General features: G+C 35.4%; 1 protein-coding gene and 1 long non-coding RNA gene across 2 annotated transcripts in view; one reads left to right on the top strand and one right to left on the bottom strand.

Annotated features, from left to right (window-relative positions):
• Positions 1 to 16309, top strand: part of ptprq (protein tyrosine phosphatase receptor type Q) — a 49524-nt gene extending 33215 nt beyond the window's left edge. The window contains exons 31-56 of the mRNA XM_042743620.1: positions 507 to 818; positions 906 to 1181; positions 1797 to 1947; positions 2041 to 2183; positions 2481 to 2762; positions 3608 to 3931; positions 5318 to 5436; positions 5520 to 5706; positions 5799 to 6040; positions 6615 to 6681; positions 6768 to 6926; positions 7370 to 7589; positions 7676 to 7749; positions 8547 to 8646; positions 8753 to 8881; positions 9372 to 9416; positions 9845 to 9871; positions 10125 to 10206; positions 10400 to 10490; positions 11001 to 11077; positions 11188 to 11322; positions 12661 to 12786; positions 13085 to 13233; positions 13922 to 14057; positions 14179 to 14302; positions 14423 to 16309. Of these exons, the coding sequence (XP_042599554.1) occupies positions 507 to 818; positions 906 to 1181; positions 1797 to 1947; positions 2041 to 2183; positions 2481 to 2762; positions 3608 to 3931; positions 5318 to 5436; positions 5520 to 5706; positions 5799 to 6040; positions 6615 to 6681; positions 6768 to 6926; positions 7370 to 7589; positions 7676 to 7749; positions 8547 to 8646; positions 8753 to 8881; positions 9372 to 9416; positions 9845 to 9871; positions 10125 to 10206; positions 10400 to 10490; positions 11001 to 11077; positions 11188 to 11322; positions 12661 to 12786; positions 13085 to 13233; positions 13922 to 14057; positions 14179 to 14302; positions 14423 to 14460 (3815 nt within the window). The 3' untranslated portion in view covers positions 14461 to 16309. The remainder of the gene's footprint in view (positions 1 to 506; positions 819 to 905; positions 1182 to 1796; positions 1948 to 2040; positions 2184 to 2480; positions 2763 to 3607; positions 3932 to 5317; positions 5437 to 5519; positions 5707 to 5798; positions 6041 to 6614; positions 6682 to 6767; positions 6927 to 7369; positions 7590 to 7675; positions 7750 to 8546; positions 8647 to 8752; positions 8882 to 9371; positions 9417 to 9844; positions 9872 to 10124; positions 10207 to 10399; positions 10491 to 11000; positions 11078 to 11187; positions 11323 to 12660; positions 12787 to 13084; positions 13234 to 13921; positions 14058 to 14178; positions 14303 to 14422) is intronic.
• A 2863-nt stretch (positions 16310 to 19172) lies between these two features.
• Positions 19173 to 22812, bottom strand: LOC122140467. The gene is made up of 2 exons (XR_006157146.1): positions 20234 to 22812; positions 19173 to 20138 (listed from the first exon to the last, which is right to left on the bottom strand). It is a non-coding gene; the product is annotated as an uncharacterized LOC122140467 (long non-coding RNA).
• Between the last annotated feature and the right edge of the window lie 101 nt (positions 22813 to 22913).

Below are 22913 nucleotides of genomic sequence, written 5' to 3'. Positions count from 1 at the left end.
AATCATTATAATTGTTGACTGGTTTGGTGTTGCAGTGTGCCATTTATGCTTTATTTAAGCATTAATTAATTAATTAAATATATTAATTAAAAGAATAGTTCTTTGTACATCTAATGGGTGAATCTCAATTTCTGGGTCATATTTCACACTAAGATTTAAAAATATATATAATTTTTTATCATGATCATTTAAAAATGTTTGTTTATTTACTTAATTACCTTTATGATTTTTATGAACTTTTTTTTTTATCATGACCTTTATGAAAACCTTTAATAGGATTAATTTTTTGAGGTGAAATATGTCCTGATATTGCAAGTTGTCATGAGATGAACCCTAATTGTGTTACTTTAGATTGGGGAACAAAGCCTCATTCCATTTCTTGGTTGCGCTTGAACCAACATCTATTACTTAGACTGCAATGATTTGTTCCCTGTTCTAAAGTGTAACTGTTAGCTGTTCTTCACACATTATTAATTGTATCTTTTCTACATCCTCCCCCCGTGCAGTGCCGAGTGGTCCCGTCCACAACCTTACTGCTACGATCTATAGCTCTACGGCTGTAGTGATCAGCTGGGACCCTCCTCTGGAGCCCAACGGCAGAGTCTTCTATCAGCTGAGCCTCCAAGAGGCGGGTATGACCCATGCGTCCATCAACCGCACGGTCAACATCACCATCACCAAAACTACCACAGACAACATCTACCTCTTTACCAAGCTCAGGAAGTATTTTCCCTACATCATAAAAGTCACCCCGGCAACCAGTGCTGGATCAGCTTTAAACCACACTGCAATGCTCCACCTGCGAACAGATGAAGATTGTATGCATCCCTTCCTGTTTTTTACATGCACATGTATATAAATCATACTTACTGATTGTAAACTATTGTGTGTCTGTGTTTTGACAGTCCCAAGTTCTCCTCCATTGCCTGGAGCTAGTAGGAATCTCTCCAGCACCTCCATCCATGTGTCATGGTTCCCCCCAGTGGAGGCCAATGGCGAGATCATAGATTATGCTGTAGTTTTACAAGGTCCTGGGACTGTCAACAAAACCTACACCACTGAAACACACCTAATGCTCTCAGAGCTCACTTCATTTACACCTTACAACCTCTCCATCGCTGCAGTCACCCGCATAGGTGCCGGTCCCTCCGTGATTATTCCACTGCATACTGATGAAGCAGGTCAGAGATGCATATTTATTGTTTTTCTAGAGGAACTGATCTGTTCGAAATGTAAATATTTAATTCGAATTTGAATGTGGCGTTTGTTTGATATTTGAATATTTCAAACAAAAATTTGAAAAGTCTTTTGTTTGATCTTTGAAAATGTAAACTTTTGTTAAACTTTAAATCTTTTCTTTTAAAATTTGAATTTGGAATTTGTTTGATATTTACATTTTTAAAACAGAAATATAATTTGTTAAACATTAGATCTTTAAGGCATGGCTTTAAAATTTGAATTTGAAAATTGTCTGACATTTGAAATGTAAAAATTAAAATTTAAAGTAAAAGGTTTTTGTTATAAACTTTTTATTAAAAAGTAAAATTTTTTTTTGTTTTTTTTTTTGGAATGACAACTAATGATCTCCCTATAAGGGCAATAATCCTAAAATGGTAATTACCTAATTGTTAAGTCTTGTCTTATAAATATAATAAATAAAGTTTGACATTTGAAAATTGTAATTGAAATCTGAAGTCCTAATTTCAAATCTGAATATCCTACTTTGCAAACTCATACAATTATAAGTGTGCAGACTTGATGTGTCTAATGTCTTATATGCTTTTTTGTGTGTCCAGTCCCAATGGCTCCACCACGTGATCTGATTATTTTTAACCACACTGTGAATTCAGTGTGGCTTCAGTGGGAACCAAGTCCAGAGCCAAATGGAATCATCCAGCACTATGGATTCCGAATACTCGAACTAAACACATACACTTTCAGATATCAGGTAATACACCCCTATGTGTATGTAGTATGTTTGATTATGTTCTCACATTTTTCTCTGCGTGTAAATTAAACTTCATATGCCTCTGTTTACCCGAACTCATCAGATGCATCCACACAAGCAGAACTGAGTGACTTTAGACCTCATAATTCATATGAAATCAGCGTGTGCGCATTCACTAGAGTAGGAAATGGGGATCAGTACAGCCTACCTGTCATATTCACCACCAATGAATCAGGTAATACACACTCACCCATGCATTCATGTCACATGATCCTTATTCTGATATACCCATTTGCTGCTCAAATGCAAAAACTGTTTTACAGAAAATGTAAAAAAAATTAAAATAATAATAATCTTTAAAAAGTTTAAACTTTTGTTAAACTTTCGGTTTTAAATCTTTAAGTCTTGGCTTTGAAATTTAAATTTGTTTGATATTTAAAATTTAAAAGCTATACAAATACAAAAAATATATACAGAGTCTTAACGATCAAATGAAGGAGAAATGAAAATATTGTTGGTGTGTATGTTTCAGTGTCAGATGCCGTTGGGAATCTGACCTGCTCTGGATTTGGTTGGAATTCAGTGTACATGGAATGGGAGCTTCCGATTCATCCTAATGGAGAGATTCTGTACTACCTCATTCGCTCTGGAGATCTAGAGGAGGAGGCTCATCCTCTCGTGCTCACACACACAGTGGCACACACTTTCATCGGCCTGTCACCTAACATTTTCTATGTCATCAGCGTAGCTGCAGTTAATTCAGCCGGAATAGGAGATGAAGCCAACTGTACTGCACATACTCCACCAGAGTCAGGTATGATGTCTTGAAGAGATAGTTCACCCGAAAATTAAAATTTACTCACCCTCAAGCCATCCAAGATGTAGATGAGTTTGTTTCTTCATTGGAACAAATTTGGAGAAATGTAGCAATACATCACTTGCTCACCGGTGGATCCTCTGCAGTGAATGGGTGCCATCAGAATGAGAGTCCAAACAGCTGATAAAAACATCACAAAAATCCTCAAGTAATCCACACCACTCCAGTCCATCAATTAATGTCTTGTGAAGTAAAAAGCTTCTTGTTTGTGAGAAATAGATCCATAATTAAGATGTTTTAACTTTAAACTCTTGCTTCCGGCAAAAATACCCATAGAGTCCATAATCCATAATAACGCTTCCTCCAGTGAAAATGTCCATGTCCTGTTGTCCTCTCACATCAAAATCCACCAACATATTTGTTTAGAACTGTTTTCACTTGTAACCGGTGCTTGATCTGTGCATATTTCTCTCTTGATTCAGACAAGATAACTTTTTCACTTTAGAAGGCAATATTAGGGACTCATATTTTAGCTGAAAAACGTGGTTATAAAGTTAAAAATGTCCAAATATGTTTATTTTTAACACTTCACAAGACATTAATTGATGGACTGGAGTGGTGTTGATTATTGTGATGTGTTTATCAGCTGTTTGGACTCTCATTCTGATGGCACCCATTCACTGCAGAGGATCCAGTGGTGAGCAAATGATGTACAATAATGCTAAATTTCTCCAAATCTGTCAAAAACCCTAACACTAAGTATCTACGTATTAAACTTCAGCATGTAATTTATTCTGCACCATCTGTGGTACAGACATGATTGTTTCTTTTTCTTTCTGCAGTTCCTGGTCCGCCCCATTCACTGACTATAATGGATGTTACCTCTGACAGTGTGTCTCTAAGATGGCAGCATCCCGTCCATGTTCCTGGTCTGTTGCAGGGTTATAATGTAGAGATTCAGCAACTGGCAAGAAATTGTAAGCCAGAGCAGCACATGGAGTCCTGTGTGGAGAATGAGCTTGTGGAGTGGGTTGAAGGAGAAACCAGTGGAGTCACAATTTCCCCTCTGCTAAAATATAGAGAGTACCGTATCAGACTGGTGGCATTCACCAGAGCTGGAGCCGGAGAACCCTCCGACTGGATTCACACACAGACACTCGCAGGAAGTATGTTACACATGCATAAAATATTCCCATAAGAAAGAAAAATCACAAATGAGATCTTTTTAATGTCTCATATGTTTATCCTAGACACCAATGGGAGACTTTTGCTTGAGTTTCCCATTTGCGAGATGTTTCCCCTGAGAAAAAGAGTCTAATCTCACATATCTTCTCTCGAGTTTCAGAAGAGATCTCAGCAATGTCAGATCTTAATATGAAATTAAACATTTCTTATTTAGTTTTTTCAGATCACTATCCAATTTGATTTTGACTCTATATTCTCACTGTATGTCTATAATTCATTTGTTTTATTGCTTCTAAGAAAATTCTGAGGCAAGGTCGATACTTAAAATGTAGATTTTATAACTTTAAAAAAAGACAACATTGTATAGTTTCTAAAAGAAAATACAGAAATATATATAATAAAACAAAAAATATAGAAGTATATAGAAGAAATATATATCTATATATATATAATATATATATATATATATATACTATATATATATATATATATATATATATATATAAATTTATTGGTTAATATAAATATATATTTATATGTTATTTTAGCATTTTGTTGATTTTTTATTTGTCTATATATTCTAAAAACTTAATTTAATTTAACTTTAATTAAAAAAGTAAATATGTAAAATAAGCAATAAAAATGTGATATTATATTATATTATATTACATTATAATAAATATGTTTATATAAATGTTATTTTTTAATTGAATTTATTTTTTAACATTTTCTATAGATTCTAAAAAAAAACAGAAAATACAAAAATGCATAGAAAATAAAAAATAAAAAAATTATATAAATATATATTTATAAATTGATTTAATAATATAAACAATTTTGTTAAAAAAAATACTTTTTTTTTTTTTTTTTTTTTTTTTTTTTACAAAATGTGTCTATGGTTTCTAGAATTTAAAAATCTGACAAGAGAGAAATAAGAGCAAGCAAGAGCAAGAAAGTAATGATGCATGGCCTCTGTGAGCTTCACTGTGTTTGGAACATTTGTCTTTCAGTTCTGTTTGACACTGCTATGAAATCTCTGCAGTGTTCAAGGATCTTGTGAATCAGAGATGCATTCTCACAATTTTAGTTCCATACTGAAAATCAATGGGCAATGTTGTTGAAACTGCCCAATCCGTTAGCTTTGATTCAAGAACTCTCAAGATTGACATGTTTTTCCACACATTTTTGAGCATTTGCTATTTGCAGAGACTGTTCTTTGGTCTACGTGGGAACCATATGAGAAGTGCAGCTTAGAGCAAACATTTATTAAGTCTCCTGAGCTTTTGAGCTACATCATTTTCCCTTGGGTTGTCATATGTATATAGCAAACCCTTATTTTTTCTTTCCCACTCTATCTTTTTATCTAGACCCTGATGCCCCCCCTGGTGCCATATCAGTGTTTCCTTCTCGCACTGAGTTACAGATTGTGTGGGACGAACCATCGGTCATCTCAGGGCCCACCTCATACATCATTGACATCGCTGCTGTGAGTTCATAAACTTGAGAAATCTGGTTCATCTGTTGACTTTCTGAAATTTTCTTCTTCAGTTTCTCTTTGTCCTCTTTCAGTTGGATGGTTTGGGATATAACATAAGCCTAGTGCGGCATTCAGAGGAGATCAGGTTGGTGGTTGTCGGGAACCTGACTGCATTTACCCTGTACTCTATTACCATCACTGCCTTCACGGGGGAGCTTTCCAACGCTCTTACAGATGGCAAAGCATCTGAACCCGTCCTCGTCAGAACCCTGGAGGACGGTGAGGACGTTTGTGCATGCTTGATTATCAGATATCCATTGAATGCATGCATGCATGACTTGTTTGTGACATTCATGGTCATGTTTTCCCAGAGCCCAAAGATCCTCCCAAGAACTTGACATTGTCGGTGATCCCAGAGGAAGTGACACGTGTTTATGTAACGTTTTCTCCACCGGATGAGCCGAACGGAAACATCAGTGCCTACAAAGTCACCATCTATCGAAACGGACAACTGGACTTCAGCATAGACAGCCTGCCTGTGATCAGCAACCCTAATAACACCATGACGGCCATTATAGGTGGACTGAAGGGTGGATTCAATTACAGCATAAGGGTAGGAAAATAAAACCTAAACATTTAGGGGGCATTCACACCAAATTTCTTTCCCTTGATTTGATTGTTTGGTCTAAAGTGCATCTCCAGCCTCTTCCCCTACATGCACAGGTGTCTTTATCATTCATATACTCACAGGAAAAAAAAGGTACAAAGCTGTCACTCGGACAGTACCCTGAGGTACAAAAGCTAAAAGGTACATCTTTGTACCCAATTTACCCCTAAATAGTACATATTAGTACTTTAAAGGTATAGTATATATTAGTACCTTTTCAAAGGGTACCGCCCCAAAGAAAGCTTTTTAACCTTTTTTTCTGAGATTGAACTGAGCTGTGGTACGTTTGCATCATCCGATACCACTGTGAGCACTAACAGCAGCTATTTAAAACCGTATCTAGGTAACAACAGAGAAGGCAGCTCCAAAAATGGAAAGTAATATTCGAATCAGTCTTTTAAATCATGTTTTCATTCCTTTGGTTTGAAATACTAAAACTTCACCTGCACAGAATGGTACTTGAAGTTGTTTATTGACTTCTACAATTAGGCCAAATGCATTTGTTTTGTGCTTGTTGCAGATTGCAGCTGTGAATGGAGCAGGTTCAGGACCAAGTTCAGAGGTTCAGGTCACCACAGGTGTGAAAGGTATGAGAAAACCTAAGGCTTTGTAAGTCAGCTGTACTATTTTGCTGAAGTGACTGTCATTTTAAGATTCTGATGGGTTTATTTAGCACCACCCAAACCGTCGAAGAGGCCGCAGGCTGCTCTGAACAACGCAGGTGTCATCATCTCTACTGCCAAGACCATCACCATTGAGATGCCTGAATGTTTCTTTACAGATGACCATGGACCAATCCAAAAAGTCCAGGTCATTGTTTCTGAACCAGCAGGTATTAAAAATGACATTTGACACCAGCAATAAAGTAAATGAACACTTTAAGGAGATTTTTTTAAAGGTATAAATACTTTTATTCTGCAAGGTGATAGTTAAGACATTTATAATGTTACAAAAGATTTTTAGTTGAAAAATATGCTGTTCTTTTGAAATATTAATTAAATAGCCCTGAAAAAATGTTTTCAACATTGATACTGTAAGAATAAGACATTATTCTTGAGCATAAATCGTTTTTAATGTATGCTGAAAATGTAGCTTTGTGTCACATGAATAAACTACATTTTTAAATGTATTCAAATAGAAAACAGTTATTTTAATATCATTTCACAATGTTTACAGATTTTTGATCAAATAAATGCAGCCTTGGTGACCGAATGAGACTTCTTTCAAAACATTAGGAAGGTTTATTGTTATAGTGTTGTTCTGATGTTGATGCAGTGATGGACTACGGAAATCTGTCCAACTGGAAGAGTGTTTTCCTCTACCCTACTGCACCATACCTGACTGACGAGGGCTTCATGAACCCAAAGTGCCAGGTGAAACCAGAGCGCATGAGCACAAACCCTAACACGTACGTTATAGGAGCAGATGAAAGCTGCCTGTCTGATGATGCCAAGACACTTTGTAACGGACCCCTCAAACCCAAAACATATTATGTGTGAGTGACATATGCACACACAACTAATCTGTGTTGTAAATATTTTAATCCAGAAGTCTTTTAACCTGTTTATTTTTGTGTTGTAGGTTCAGATTTCGGGCAACAAACATCCGTGGGCAGTACACAGACTCAGAGTACTCGGACAGGGTCAGAACCGCAGGTATGGATGCAAGTAGCACACAAGGGCTGTTACAGTATTAATGCACTGAGACCAGCTGTGATGTCTCGCTCACATTTTCCCTCTTCCCCTCTCAGATTTTCATACTTTTTTCCCTTATTTCTATTTCTAAATTATTTATCAAATACGAAAATATAATTTCATTTTAGTTTTAGTATGAGATTTTATATTATATACTCCCCCCCCAAAAAACTCTATATTGCTTGTTAGCATTTCTATTTTTTCATGTACACTATTGCTTAAAACTTTGGGCTCAGAATTGAATTAATACTTTAATTTAGCTAGGACACTTTAAGTTGATCAAAGGTGACAGTAAAGACATTTACAGTCTTGCAAATGATTTGCAAGTAAATTGTTTTTAAAACTTCATATTAATCATGATTTGCAAAAAAATAAATGAAGCAACATCTGTTTTAATAAGAAATATTTCTTGAGCATCAAAAACTCATATTAGAATGATTTCTGAAGGATCATGGGATCCTGAAGACTGGAGTAATGATGCTGAAAATTCAGCTTTGCATCACAAATATAAATTACATTTTAAAATATATTTAGTTATTTTAAAATGTAATAACATTTCACAATTTTACTGTTTTTACCGATCAAAAAAATGCTGCCTTGGTGAACAAAATACACTTATTTTAAAACCATTCAAAAATGTACTGTACTTATGCTCTTATACATGTACTTTCTATAATCCTGCTGGGCTTGTAGAACAGCACATTTTATTGTGAACAAGTACTGCTTCTGCTGGGTATAAATATTGACTGTGATTTCAGATGACCGCCTGCTGACCAGAGATGAGCAGATCATTCTTGGGGTCCTGCTGTCATTTTTCCTGGCGTTGTTTTTAATTCTGATTATATACGGATCTGTGAGGTAAGTTTAGTGTGGTTGTATATAGGAGTTCAGCAACATACTCAAATAGTATTTCCCAAAAAAAGCCCCTGGTTTAACAGTCTAGACTCACTTTCTCCAATCCCAGGATCCACCGCAGGCAGAAGGAAGGAGGGACGTACTCTCCTCGCGAGGCTGAGATCATCGAGACCAAGTTCAAGCTGGATCAGCTCATTACAGTGGCCGACCTGGAGCTCAAAGAGGAGAAGATTAACCGGTGAGACACTGTACACACACTGTATATGAGCAGTGGACTTTACTTATTTGTGTTTGTATTAGTGCTGTCAAACGATTAATCGTGATTAATCGCATCCAAAATAATATATGTATGTGTACTGTGTATATTTATTATGTACTGTATATGTAAATACACACACATACAGTATATATATCGAAAATATTTACATGTATATACATTTATATTATATATAAATATATTTAATATATAAACATAACATTTTTCTTAAATATATACATGCATGTGTTTGTATTTATATATACAGTACATAATAAATATACACAGTATACACATATATATTATGTAAACTATTTATGCAATTAATTACTTGATAGCACTAGTTAATATGTGACTTTGTATTCTGCTCTCTCTCTCACTCACTAATTCACTCAATGACTCACTCATTCATCCTTTCATTCATTCACTCTCACTAATCCATTCAAACACTTGCACTATCCTCTGTTCTCAGGTATTCCTCCTTTTTCTTTAGAAGGAAGGAGATTTTTGTCATCCAGTAAGTAGACAGAGATCTTGGTGTTTAGATGATGCATGATCCCATATGATATGTAGCATCAGTGTTTTCGTTCGTTTTAAAGATTAAACATTTTATTTTCCCAGTTGCATGTTGTGCTGTTAGTACCTGGTGCTGAATGTGTTTTATTATGAATGAATATGCCACACTAAATGATCTGCCTTGCTATAATTTGGGGCTGTTTGGTTTCATAATGCTGCTCTGTAAATCTGCTCTGCTTTGTGTGTTTGTGCCTGAAAGATCACATAGAATGACTCTCAGATTGTTTTATGTTTGTGTGTCTTACTCTAATTAGATAGTGTGGTGAACTTCACATAGATTCATTTCTTATTTATCACTGGATGTGAAAAAGTAACCTAATTTTTCATTTCAAGGCCAATTTTATAATTCTCTACTGTCTAATGTTCCAGGCTGCTAAGTTACAGGAAATCTCTCAAGTAAGTGAAGGAGACTTGATGGATTGATTGATATTTTCTTGATATTATTTTCTTGTTTTTCTTATTCTTTGTCTGTTATTTTTCAATAAATATTTGAGTCCCCAAAGCAGATGACTACTCATAACCACCTGCTCTTAAGAGGTGTTCTTTAGAAACAATGCTTGCTGTAATGGTAACAATGTTGAAGATGATGATTATTTATGGTTTTGTGGATATTTCATGCTCTGTTTATCTCTCTTTAACACATTTCCAGGCCAATCAGTAAGAAATCATTTCTTCAGCATGTGGAAGATCTTTGTGCCAATGACAATGCTAAGTTTCAGGAGGAGTTTGCTGTAAGTTTTAGCATTAAAGTGTGTAGGTGGGTGAGAGAGAAAGTACTAGTGAACTGTAAAATGAGTTTTTATGACACCTCGTTCTGATTTGGCACATAGAGTTATGTGCTCAATGGCATATGACTTTGCTGCATATTTTCCATGGTTGATTGATTTTTTGTTATAATTGGACGTTTTCTGCTGTGTGTTTCAGGAGCTGCCGAAGCTGCTTCAGGATCTGGCCACATCAGACGCTGACCTGCCGTGGAATCGCTCCAAAAATCGCTTCACAAACATTAAACCCTGTATGATTTTTTTTTTTTTAATTCTGACATTGTTTACTAGCTCTCATGTACTTTCAAACCTGTATGACTTTCTGTGTTCTGTGCAACACAAAAGGAGAGGTTTAACAGAATGTGGCTGTCAAGCACCAAAAAGAACATAAAAGCACCTCAGAAGTGTCCCATATGACTTGTGTGCTAAACTACTATTAAAAAGTAAAATACAGGTTTTCTCTTTTAATTTAATTTAAAATGTAATTTATTCCTGTGATGCAAAGCTGAATTTTTAGCATCATTACTCCCAGTCATCAGTGTCACATGATCCTTCAGAAAACATGCTAATATGCTGATTTTTTTTGTGCAATATGCTTATTATATGGAAAAGAGCAGCTCTGTTATTCAGAATGTTTTATTTTTGTTCCGAGAAAGTCATGAAGTTTCTGAACGACGTGAGGGTAAAGACATGATGATAGAATTGTAATTTCTGAGATAATTATTTCTTTCTTTATATAAACATACTTTTAACTTTTTTAGATAACAATAACCGAGTGAAGTTACTGTCTGAGCCAGGAATGCCAGGGTCTGACTACATCAATGCCAGCTTCGTCTCCGTAAGCGCTCGAGATCAGCCCACATATCAGCTGTCTCTCTCTTTTATACTGCGGCTCAACTGTAATTGAATTGGCCTAAGCTCCTGTTCTGTCTTGTCTCTGTGTCTCAGGGCTATCTGTGTCCTAATGAGTTTATAGCCACTCAGGGTCCTCTGCCTAGTACCGTCGCAGACTTCTGGAGGATGATTTGGGAGACGGGGACCAAAACCATTGTCATGCTCACTCAGTGCTTTGAGAAGGGCCGGGTGTGTATGTGTGTGATCGAACAAAACAATCTACAGTCAATCCAAAGATTATTCAGACCAGATTTAATTTTTGATTTATTTTACTAGTGGGTGCAGGACACTATAGTTCATTTATGTAATGGAGTATAGCAAAATTAAGTAAACTGTGACATATTATACCCAAAATTTCTTCATACAGTGGACTACCAGAAAATATTGATACAACTTGGGACCAAAAATTATTCAGACACTTTTACCTGACCATGTTTTGCTTAAGTGTTTTTTCTTTAATTGCTAATGCGACCTTTTTACACCACAGACTGGACTAAATTAAGCATTACTTGGTAAATAGATATTATCTAATTGTGTGCTTAAAAAGCTGACAGCTTTCAACCTAATGTATTACATATCTTTCTATCAAAGTTATCTGACATTATCAATATGAATTTGTTCTAAAAACAGTTTAACTTGTCATATTTTATTACCATTTTCTTAACTATAGCAAATAAACTATTATAATGCGAGAAATGCTGAAGGTGTCTGAATAAATTTTGTTTTGACTGTATATACTCTTATATATTATCTTCAAAATATGTTCTACGGTTTTACAGTCTGATGTCGTAGGAGAATCATTGGAGTCCTGAAAAGAGCAGTTTTTTTTTTCTTTTTTTGATGCCATGGACTCATAAATATCATAATCTCTTTGTGAGCCACTTCATTCATAAAATATAAAAGCAGATATATTTATGATATTTATATTTTTTGCTGTGTAAATGGATTTAATATGTTAATTAAAAGTATATATACTCATTTATACAGAGAAAAAATAGACTTTTTGTGTTTTCTAATATAATGTATAAAACTAATTTAAATAAATATAAATACATAAAGTATAAATATTCGAAATTACTTTTTTTAAATTTTCTACCCACCATTACAGTGTTGTTTCATGTATGAGCTTTAAGAGAAATGTAAAACTTGTGGCTTTAAATATAATATAAATATGTTGTATTATATAAATATAATATGTTATAAGAATAAATGTGAATTCCAGCCAGTCTTTAGAAAGTAAAATAAAAACAGTAATAATATGAAATTTGATACATCTGAATTATTATTATTATTATTGGTTATTTATTTATTTTACATTATTTATTTCAACTTTTTACACTTTTTTTACACTTAAGAGTATGTGTAATATGTACTCTGATTGCTTCCATCATCCTCATTTGGATAAAAGCGTCTGCTAAATGATTACAATGTAATGTAAATACAATTAAATAAATGTTTGACAGTGATTTGCTGAAATATATGCATTATAATGATAAACTGTAAATGTAATGTGGCTGTATGTTTCAGATCCGCTGTCATCAGTACTGGCCAGAGGACAATAAACCCGTCACTGTTTTTGCTGATATCATAATCACTAAACTCACAGAGGATGTGCATCCTGATTGGACGGTCCGGGCGCTAAGAGTGGAGAGGGTAAAACATTTTGAAGTGTATTGCTAGCTAGTTGCATTTACTTGTCCAGTTGAATTTAATGAAAACTCTGTCATTCCCAGAAGTATTGAGATTTTTTACTGCCACAGAAATGTATGTAACATGGGGCCGCATGCTTGCATTGTGTAGTCAGTTCTGCAGATGCATACTTGAGTATGTTTGTGGCCTTATACAAGTCCAAAAATGCACAATAACACACACGGATGTGGGTGGTTAGATGAATAGATAATTAGCCACCAAGGACACATTTAGCCCTTCCTCTCTCTCTTTCTCTCTCCAGCACGGAAGCTACATGATTGTTCATCATTTTAACTACACCTCATGGCCAGAACACGGCGTTCCAGAGTCCAGCTCCACACTCATCCAGTTGGTCAAAGCGGTTCGCTCACACAGAGGCCATGACAACACAACCATCGTGGTCCACTGCAGGTGCGTATATCTGCCCATTAGATTAACAGGAAGTCTTGAGGCTTTTCTCTACAGTCCGCTACTGGTGCATGTTTATGTTTGAGTCTGAGTTGCATAGAAGTCCATTTCTGCCTCAGAGTTGAAAAAAAAAAGCTAAATGCATCTTCATATCACACAATTGTGACTTTATTTTTTGCAGTCGCAAGTCATGATTGTGTATTTCACAATGTGACTTTATATCTCACAACTGATACTTTATATCTCTCAGATAGGAGGATCTGGCTAATTGCTTTTATATCTTGCAAATTAATTTATATCTCAATAATGCAACTTTACTTGTCTTACATATTTTATTTTAAACTCTCACAATTACCATTTTATTTGATTTGATTTTACAAGCTTCAGTTGGACTGGCCAGTGTTATATTATTATCATTAAGATACTACTATAGTTTATATAATATAAAGTATATTTAATATATATTTTCATTTTAGTTATTTTGTTGTTGTTGTTGTTTTCATTTTTATTAGTTGCTCTATATGTAGTTTTTATTAATTTTTTTTCCAGTTTTTAAATCTATTTATTTCAGTACATAGAAAGATTTATGATACAGTATGTGTCAGGATTTATTTCAAGTGACACATTTTTTTGTCTTAGTTTTACATATATGTAAATTTTATACACATGTGTGTAATGTGTGTATGTGCAGTGCTGGTGTGGGCAGGACTGGAGTGTTTATAGCCCTGGATCATCTTATTCAGCATGTGAGGGATCATGATTTTGTGGATATATATGGCCTGGTCGCAGAGCTGCGCAGTGAGAGGATGTGCATGGTGCAAAACCTGGTAAACCTATTAAAAAACCGACAGATTTCACTTTATATTGCAAAAATAGTTCTGTCTCTGTAGACTTGTGTGAGATGATCATGTTCTCTTGCTCAGATGTTTGTATCTGCCTCTCTCTCAGGCTCAGTACATGTTTCTGCATCAAAGCACTCTGGATCTGCTGTCTGCGAAAGGAAACAGTCAGTCCATATGGTTTGTAAATTACTCCGCTCTGGAGAAGATGGACTCATTGGATGCAATGGAGGGTAAAATACATCCTACATTCAATGACTTGTGCAGTGCAGTGAAGGCTGGTGGTTAAAGATCTCTGTCATTCTTCTGTTTTGTCTTGGTGGAAATGTATTTTGTCATGTTTGTTCTCTCAGGTGATGTAGAATTGGAATGGGAAGAGACAACTATGTAACAGGGACACTGTTCCTGTCAGTCTGATGGTTGTGAGGAGACACTCATTAAAAAATCCAGACGCTGGGACTTTGGACCCTGGGGCCAAACACGCTGAGCAAAGGATAAACGAGGAATACAAGTGCTTCAGAAGCAAACTGGAATATTCTCGCCTAAATGAATTGTCTCTGTCTCTCAGCCACTCATTTGCATCCACCAGACAGCCTCATCCATCAAAGTTTTTTCTAAAGTTCTTGTCCAACTTCTGTAATTATTTTATCTCTCCCTAGAAAGTGGTACACCACCTACTTATGGACTCAAAATGGATCAAACTCTAAAAATATGTCTCTTATGGAAGTACTGTAGGAATATTCAGCAGTTTATGGGGCTTTTATGTCCTGTAGTCAAATGTATTATTAGGGATGAGAATCATAAGGATTTTTTGCTAAATGGTCCTCTTAATGATTCTTTTGGTAATTTTTTATTTTATTTGGACAAATTATGAGATTATTTTAAACAGAGCAGTAATTTATTTGTATGCACATAGAACATATCCTTACACCAAGCATGAAAATTATAACTATAACAATACATCTACAACTCCACATCAACAAAGAATAACATGGTTTTTATTCTAAGCACTGCAGTGATGTTCTATGAAAAAAAAGTTGCATTGATTTGGAATATCTGGCAATGTTTTTATCGTTCATCTGGAAAAATCGCTCTGAAATAGATTCTAACGATACTTAAGTCCACGCTATTATCGTTAAAGTTAAGTGGACTCCGCTATTCTTTTAAGGCCCATTCACACCAAGAACAATGTAAACTATATTAGCGTCCACACCAACGAAAAGGAACGTTCTGTTTATTATAAGCGCACGCTGCAGTAACTGTAATGTTCGAGCTCTGTAAAGTCTGATGGATCGTTAGTGTTTTAACTTTCATTAGCTGGAAATAATTGTTCTGAAAGTGGTTCTAAATATACCGTTTCTCAGTTCAAAACCTAATTGTTAACTAAAGTTAGGTTATCGTGGGAACTAAACACGTCCAAACAGTGGGTCGTATAACGTTATGTAATACTGTGAAGCTTTAGAGCACGCGCTTTACAGTCGGATGGGGTTTTATTTATTTTTATGGTTTATCAGCTGGAAAAAAACGCCCTGAACGTGATCCCAACGATATTTTTCCACGGCGTCATTTTTACTGCTGTGCTCTGGTTTGGGGTCCTCTAAGATTAAGATTAGAACGACTTTTAAAACCACTTTATAGCTATCGTTCTTGGTGTGAACGGGACATTATGCTAGTTTAGACATAGAACTAAATAGAGGTCTGACATGAGCGATAATCTACCCATAATGGGAGAAAACTTCGCTTATTTCATTCGGAAGTTAATGTTACGTGTATGTCTATGGCAAATGTTTTTCTAATCAGGAGCTGTGAAGTTTGAAAGAGATTTTTTCACACCGCATCTATTCATAATCATCTCTGAAGTTTCAGACAATGGTGCTTTGTCATTTATTCAGTCGGAATGCTTTTGTTTTGCTACCCACTGACCTTCCATTAACTTATCCTAAAGCTGATGCAGAGTGAGATAACACATATTTTATTTTCATTCATTTGTAAATGATAGCTTGACAAGTCGTTGATTTGTCTTTTATTGCTTTATCCATATTTGTTTGTGTTAAAGAGGAACTGAGTGAGAGGAAATCCGTCATCTCAAAATTGTTAAGCTCTTTCAGAACTTATCTTTTGCATAAATTATTATGAAGCCAAATGAGTGTCAGGAGATGACATATGGTTTTGTTGTGTGTGTGTTTGGAAATCAACAGTATTTGTGTTTTGAAATAAATATTGTTTTCTTCTGAAGATCATTGCAGATTTTTTGACTCATGATTTTCACTAAATAGTATCTTACTGTAAATCATGATCCGTGCTTCACACAAAGCTGTTGTATGACTTCAGAATGTAGAGCACAAGTATTTTAAGGTATGTTTATGATGATTTATTGAAGATTTTTGTTATTTTGGAACTTTACAGCCCTGGTCCTCATTCGCTTTTTATGTTTGAAAAGACTGATCTTGATCAAAACTTCAGCTTTTGTGATAAACAGAAGTTTGGAATGACATGAGGGTGAGTGAATGAACTTCAAATATTGTTTCTCTCTCTCTCTCTTTAAATGGTTACATTAATAGAAATTTTGTAGTCAGAAAAAATCAGAACTGTTAACATAAGGTTTTCAAAATATCTTTTGTTGAAATCATTACAGGAGCTCATATTCATTGGCATTCATGAGCACCCCAGAGTGCACGGACTATCATTCTCTGTGTGGTTGCTTTGAAGAGTGATAGCATCCAGTGTGAAAGCAGCAATTCAGGACCCTGGAGAGCAGCACTGAAGCTTTCAGACGAAACAAAGGGAGGATGCTGGAAGAACACAAGGTCCTGCTTGAGAGGAAGGTTCAGGTATAGGGGATGTTTGGGGGTTAAAAAAAAGCAATAAGCCATGAGATACTGTGTCTTACTATGATTTTACCATGAATGAGATGTGTTGTTAGGTATGAAACAAGTGCAGCAACAACAAAATTCTTCCACAAGGTATTTTAATATAGAATTGAACTGATAAGAGGTCAGAGATATACATATATATACTGTTTTATATTTATTTAATTTGGGTAAAAAATAGTTCAAAAGGTTTGCTTTTAATTTGCATTAATTTTTTATAATAATATATTTAAAGAAAATCTTACAGAACAAAAACTAAACTTTTTATTAAACTATGATCATTTTCTTTACATAAACAGGCGCTTCTCAATAAATTAGAATGTCATGGAAAAGTTCATTTATTTCAGTAATTCAACTCAAATTGTTGTGATTGTTTTTTATTTAATTTATTTGATGAAAGAATGATGTAGTTTTTTTATTTTTTTTTTTTTTTTTTTGTTGATTTTGGCTCACATTTAACAAAAACCCAAATTAGAATATGGTGACATGCCAATCAGCTAATTAACTCAAAACACCTGCAAAGGTTTCCTGAGCTTTCAAAATGGTCTCTCAGTTTGGTTCACTAGGCTACACAATCATGGGGAAGACTGCTGATCTGACAGTTGTCCAGAAGACAATCATTGACACCCTTCACAAGGAGGGTAAGCCACAAACATTCATTGCCAAAGAAGCTGGCTTTTCACAGAGTGCTGTATCCAAGCATGCTAACAGAAAGTTGAGTGAAAGGAAAAGGTGTGGAAGAAAAAGATGCATAACCAACCGAGAGAACCGCAGCCTTATGAGGATTGTCAAGCAAAATAAATTCAAGAATTTGAGTGAACTTCACAAGGAATGGACTAAGGTCGGGGTCAAGGCATCAAGAACCACCACACAACTGGCTACATTTGTCGTATTCCTCTTGTTAAGCCACTCCTGAACCACAGACAACGTCAGAGGCATCTTACCTGGGCTAAGGAGAAGAAGAACTGGACTGTTGCCCAGTGGTCCAAAGTTCTCTTTTCAGATGAGAGCAATTTTTGTATTTAATTTGGAAACCAAGGTCCTAGAGTCTGGAGGGAGGGGTGGATATAAGCTCAAAGCCCAAGTTGCTTGAAGTCCAGTGTAAAGTTTCCACAGTCTGTGATGATTTGGGGTGCAATGTCATCTGCTGGTGTTGGTCCATTGTGTTTTTTGAAAACCAAAGTCACTGCACCAGTTTACCAAGAAATTTTGGAGCACTTCATGCTTCCTTCTGCTGACTAGCTTTTTGAAGGTGCTGATTTCATTTTCCAACAGGATTTGGCACCTGCCCACACTGCAAAAAGCACCAAAAGTTGGTTAAATGACCATGGTGTTGGTGTGCTTGACTGGCCAGCAATCTCATCAGACCTGAACCCCAGAGAGAATCTATGAGGTATTGTCAAGAGGAAAATGAGAAACAAGAGACCAAAAAATGCAGATGAGTTGAAGGCCATTGTCAAAGAAACCTGGGCTTCTATACCACCTCAGCAGTGCCACAAACTGATCACCTCCATGCCACGCCGAATTGAGGCATCAATTAAAGCAAAAGGAGCCCCTACTAAGTATTGAGTACATGTACAGTAAATGAATATACTTTCCAGAAGGCTAATAATTCAATAAAAATGTTTTTTTTTTTATTGGTCTTATGAAGTATTCTAATTTGTTAAGATAGTGAAATTGTGGGTTTTTGTTAAATGTGAGCCAAAATTATCACAATTAAAAGAACCAAAGACTTAAACTACATCAGTCTGTGTGCATTGAATTTATTTAATACACGAGTTTCACAATTTGAGTTGAATTACTGAAATAAATGAACTTTTCCTTGACATTATAATTTATTGAGAAGCACCTGTGTATATAATTTATTTTTCAAAATTTTTCTTCAAATTACTTATTGGGTTGCAATTTTCTCATACGTGGAACATGGATGCAACTCCAACTAATGTCACTTCTTATAGTGCTTTTGATAAATGGAGTTGTAGTTGTTAATGTTTGTTCATGTAAATAAATGCTTATGTTTATAATTAGTACTGATTTTTGAGTCAACACTTGAATGTCAAGTTTAATCAATATGCCAGTTGCATTTAAAGGATCCAGTCAATAGTATCTGAGAATGTCTAGCCGAACAATAGATTTACTATATTATGTAACAGTCTGCTGATTGCAGTCTTAATGCCATTGTGATATTTAAGCCCACTGGTACTCAAACAGAAACACACACACACAAGTTCTGTTCTATTTTCTGTACGTTTAATGATTGTTGAGATATGATTAAGTGACATTGCATATACAGGATATGAATGTGAACGTATCAAGTGTCTTTACACTATATAAAACTTCATAATAGTGCTCAATACAAATATAGATTGTAAAAACCTATTAGATGGGACCATTGCTTTTAGGCAATATTTTGAGAAATTATACATGAAATTCAGCATTTTTTTTTCCAGACAGATACTTTTAGCTTCTGTTTTTTAAAATGAACTTCTGGGAGTTTGAAACTGAAGTCAAGAAGTTCATGTTAGATGGAAAGCATGGACTCAAGGATGGAGTTTATGGTGCATTTTCACAAAAATGCAGTGCAGTTTCACAACTTCACAGTCAGAATACGGCCCCTTGCTGGGACTAAATGTGTCGCTATGTCCTCAGAAACAAATATTTTGCTACCTACTAATTTAACCTAGCAAATGAACAGCTTCTGGCTGACGTGGTGCGTGGTAGAGGAGCGTACATGAATTGAATGATCCCATCAACATGTCAGAGCAGGTGTGCACAAAGAAAAGACTGTAATTGATCAGCGCATCTTAATGAATAAACAGCTGTGCAAACTATACAATAAAGCTTTGCATTCTCCTACTCTGTATGAATAAATAGATGTATAAATACATTTTTTGCTGCTTTTCTGTAATTTCTGTGTCTAAGCACAGAATGACATCATTTCCAATAATGCCTTGAAAAAAAAACAGATATGTAGATACTTGTAATTCAAAACTAGTTTTGTGATTCAAAACTGAACGAAGAAAATAGAAACATAAATATTAGTGCTGAACATCTGAGATATACTCTTGATAAAAGCTCTTTATAGATATCTGCACATAAACATATGCATCTCTTATGACATGCAGTACAGAAAACATGAATTCTAAGTGGCAAACACAAACATAATCCACCAGATCATTTTAAAACACAAATCCCCCCCCTCCCCCCCCCCCCCCCCCCCCCCCCCCCCCCCCCCCCCCCCCCCACCCCTCCCCCCCCCCCCCCCCCCCCCCCCCCCCCCCCCCCCCTGCCCACCCCCCCCACCAAAGATTTTAATAAACATTTTAAGTTATATCTTTTTAAAAATATACAATTTATCAGTCATAGCCTTGTAGTATACAACATGTGATGTTTTCTCAGAGGTTTGATGTGCACCTGGTTTTCACATGAAGCTACCTGAGCACCAGGCTTGATCACAGTAACACGCTACAGAGTTGCTCTATAGGAACGCACACAATAAAAAGATTGATTCAGGATGATAAGCTGGGTTAAAGCTGACCCCTGGCTCTAGTTGGTAAACTATCTCACCACCCTCTTTCAAAATTCTCTATTTGTTGCTGTAAAAAGTTGTTTTAAAGAAAAAGCTTTAGCAAAGTAAGAAGAAATGTGCAAACACTTAAAGGAAAATGTACTCACCCTCAGGCCACCCAAGATGTAGATGAGATCAGAACAGATTTGGAGAAGGCTTTAGATTTGGATTAAGGCTTTTTAACTTTAAACTTCTGGCCAAAATACAAGTTAAAAATCTAACACCAAAATCCACCCACACATTTTGTTTAGAACTCTTTTGGACTGTTTTCTCTTGTAAACAGTGCTTGATCTGTGTATATTTCTCTCCTGATTCAGACGAGAACCTTTTCTTTGGAGAATAGAGGACTGTTTTAAATTAAAAAGCCTTAATGATGGGTTTGTTTCCTACAAACAAGCAACTTTTTACTTCACACAATGTTAACAGATGGACTGGAGTGGTGTGGGTTATTGTGATGTTTTTATCAGCTGTTTGGACTCTCATTCTGACGGCACCCATTCACTGCAGAGCATCCATTGCTGAGCAAGTGATGGAATGTTAAACTTCTCCAAATCTGTTCTGAAGATGAAACAAACTTCTCTACAGCTTGGATGTCCTCAGGGTGAGTATATTTTAAGCACATTTAAATTTTGGGGTGAACTATTCCTTTAATTTTTACTCATTTACAAATATTAACAGATTAATACTTGCTATACATTCAGTGTGAATGTATGTGAAAATATATCAATCAAATGAAAAATTTCTTGACTATCTGAATGAAAATGAACTAACACTTTCAAGCAGGATGCTGTAAATAAAAGTTATTATATAAACATTTTGTTACATAAAACACCAGTTAGGTTTAACCAATCAGAATTTGTGGACAATAATGAAATTGAAATAAGTGTAGAAATACAGAAATCCTCCTATTTCTAGCAAGTACTATATGGAAATTGGTTACAGCACAGATTAGCAATTTACATTGGGCCAAAATGTGCTTTTTAAAGAACATAAGGATACTTTTATGAGAAGGCACAAGTCAGGAGCCGGGTATCCAAACGTTTTAAAGGGTTTATGGAGCTCAGTCAACACCCTCATTAGGTACAAGGTGCACGGCTTCAAGATCAAGCGCTTCCTCCACACAGCATGACAGCGTCCTAAATTTCTCAACAGCTGACACTTGGGCTCTTGACAGGATAAGAAAGTAAGCAGATGATGCCAAATACAGACAAAATCTGCAGCTTTTATCTTGGAAGTTCTTTAGTTGCCACGTCCTGACCTAATTTTTTACCAAAACCATTGGTTGAGGACATTCACAACAGAGCTGGAATAATTCCCTAAAGGATGATTTGATTTGCAGCAATACATCATTCATTTTCAGTAGGAGTTGGCCATTAGAATAAAGAGCAAAGTTGAGGTTAAATTTATGCAAATGTGTAGTAGATGTCACATGATCCGCCTCCTGATACAGTTGGTTACTTTTGTTTAGTTCAGGATGCGTACTGCAGTGACTTGTGGGTGCAAATTGTTATTTGCTGCAACTCAAGGGGGTGTTCTCTTTTCTAACCTAGTTATTTTATTTTTTTGCATTTGTTTTCAGAAACGCTGCGAGTTATGATTTATATCCAGATACTGGAATTTGACTTCGTTTTCAGGCTTTTAACAGGTAAGACCTTTGAAAGAGGGTGGTGATTTTCTATTTCCATACAAAACACAATGTGAACATTTATAGAATTTCAAACATAATTTTATGGTGGTGTGTAGAAACAAATTCATCTTCACAGCACTCCCTCTACACTACATCCATCTATAGTAGTTCAGGTCGGAGCAACATACAACATTGGAGAAATCAAAACAGTTAAACATTTCATTTGAATACGGGGACATGAGCACACAAGAAAAGATCTGAGAAAAAAAAATCCCTCTTAAAAAAATACTATACATCTACTCACTCTAAATACACACTTTAAGGCCATGAGGACCTAACAATTCTAAATGTAGCTTCTTTTGAGCGACGTGAGCCTAACAGTTCAGATCGGGCTGCTTGTGCTGTTTTGTGTCTTCAGAAAGAGTGTACATGATAGTTTAGTTTTAAAGCAGTGGGTTTGGGTTAGGGTCCACAGAACAAAAAAAGAGAATATTTGAAGAATGTTTATACAGCTCTTTTCCATGCAGTGACAGTTAAACCTATGGGGGAAACAAATTTTGTTAAATGAAATAAGGTTTAACATGTAAATTTAAATATTACATAAACTTAAAAAAAAATTTTTTTAACAAAAATATGAAATGTTGAAATATAGAAATGTTGCCTTGTCAACTAACTGAAATAAAGTTGAAGTGTTAATATTACTAAAACTAAAACTAAAACTGAAATAAAACTAAGAATATTTAAAAAAACAATACAAATTACAAAAGCACATAACAAAA

The sequence above is a fragment of the Cyprinus carpio genome, chromosome B18 (assembly GCF_018340385.1).
Source record: "Cyprinus carpio isolate SPL01 chromosome B18, ASM1834038v1, whole genome shotgun sequence".
Taxonomy (NCBI): domain Eukaryota; kingdom Metazoa; phylum Chordata; class Actinopteri; order Cypriniformes; family Cyprinidae; genus Cyprinus; species Cyprinus carpio.
Note: the sequence above shows the minus strand (reverse complement) of the source record. Positions and strands in the feature narration are given on the sequence as shown.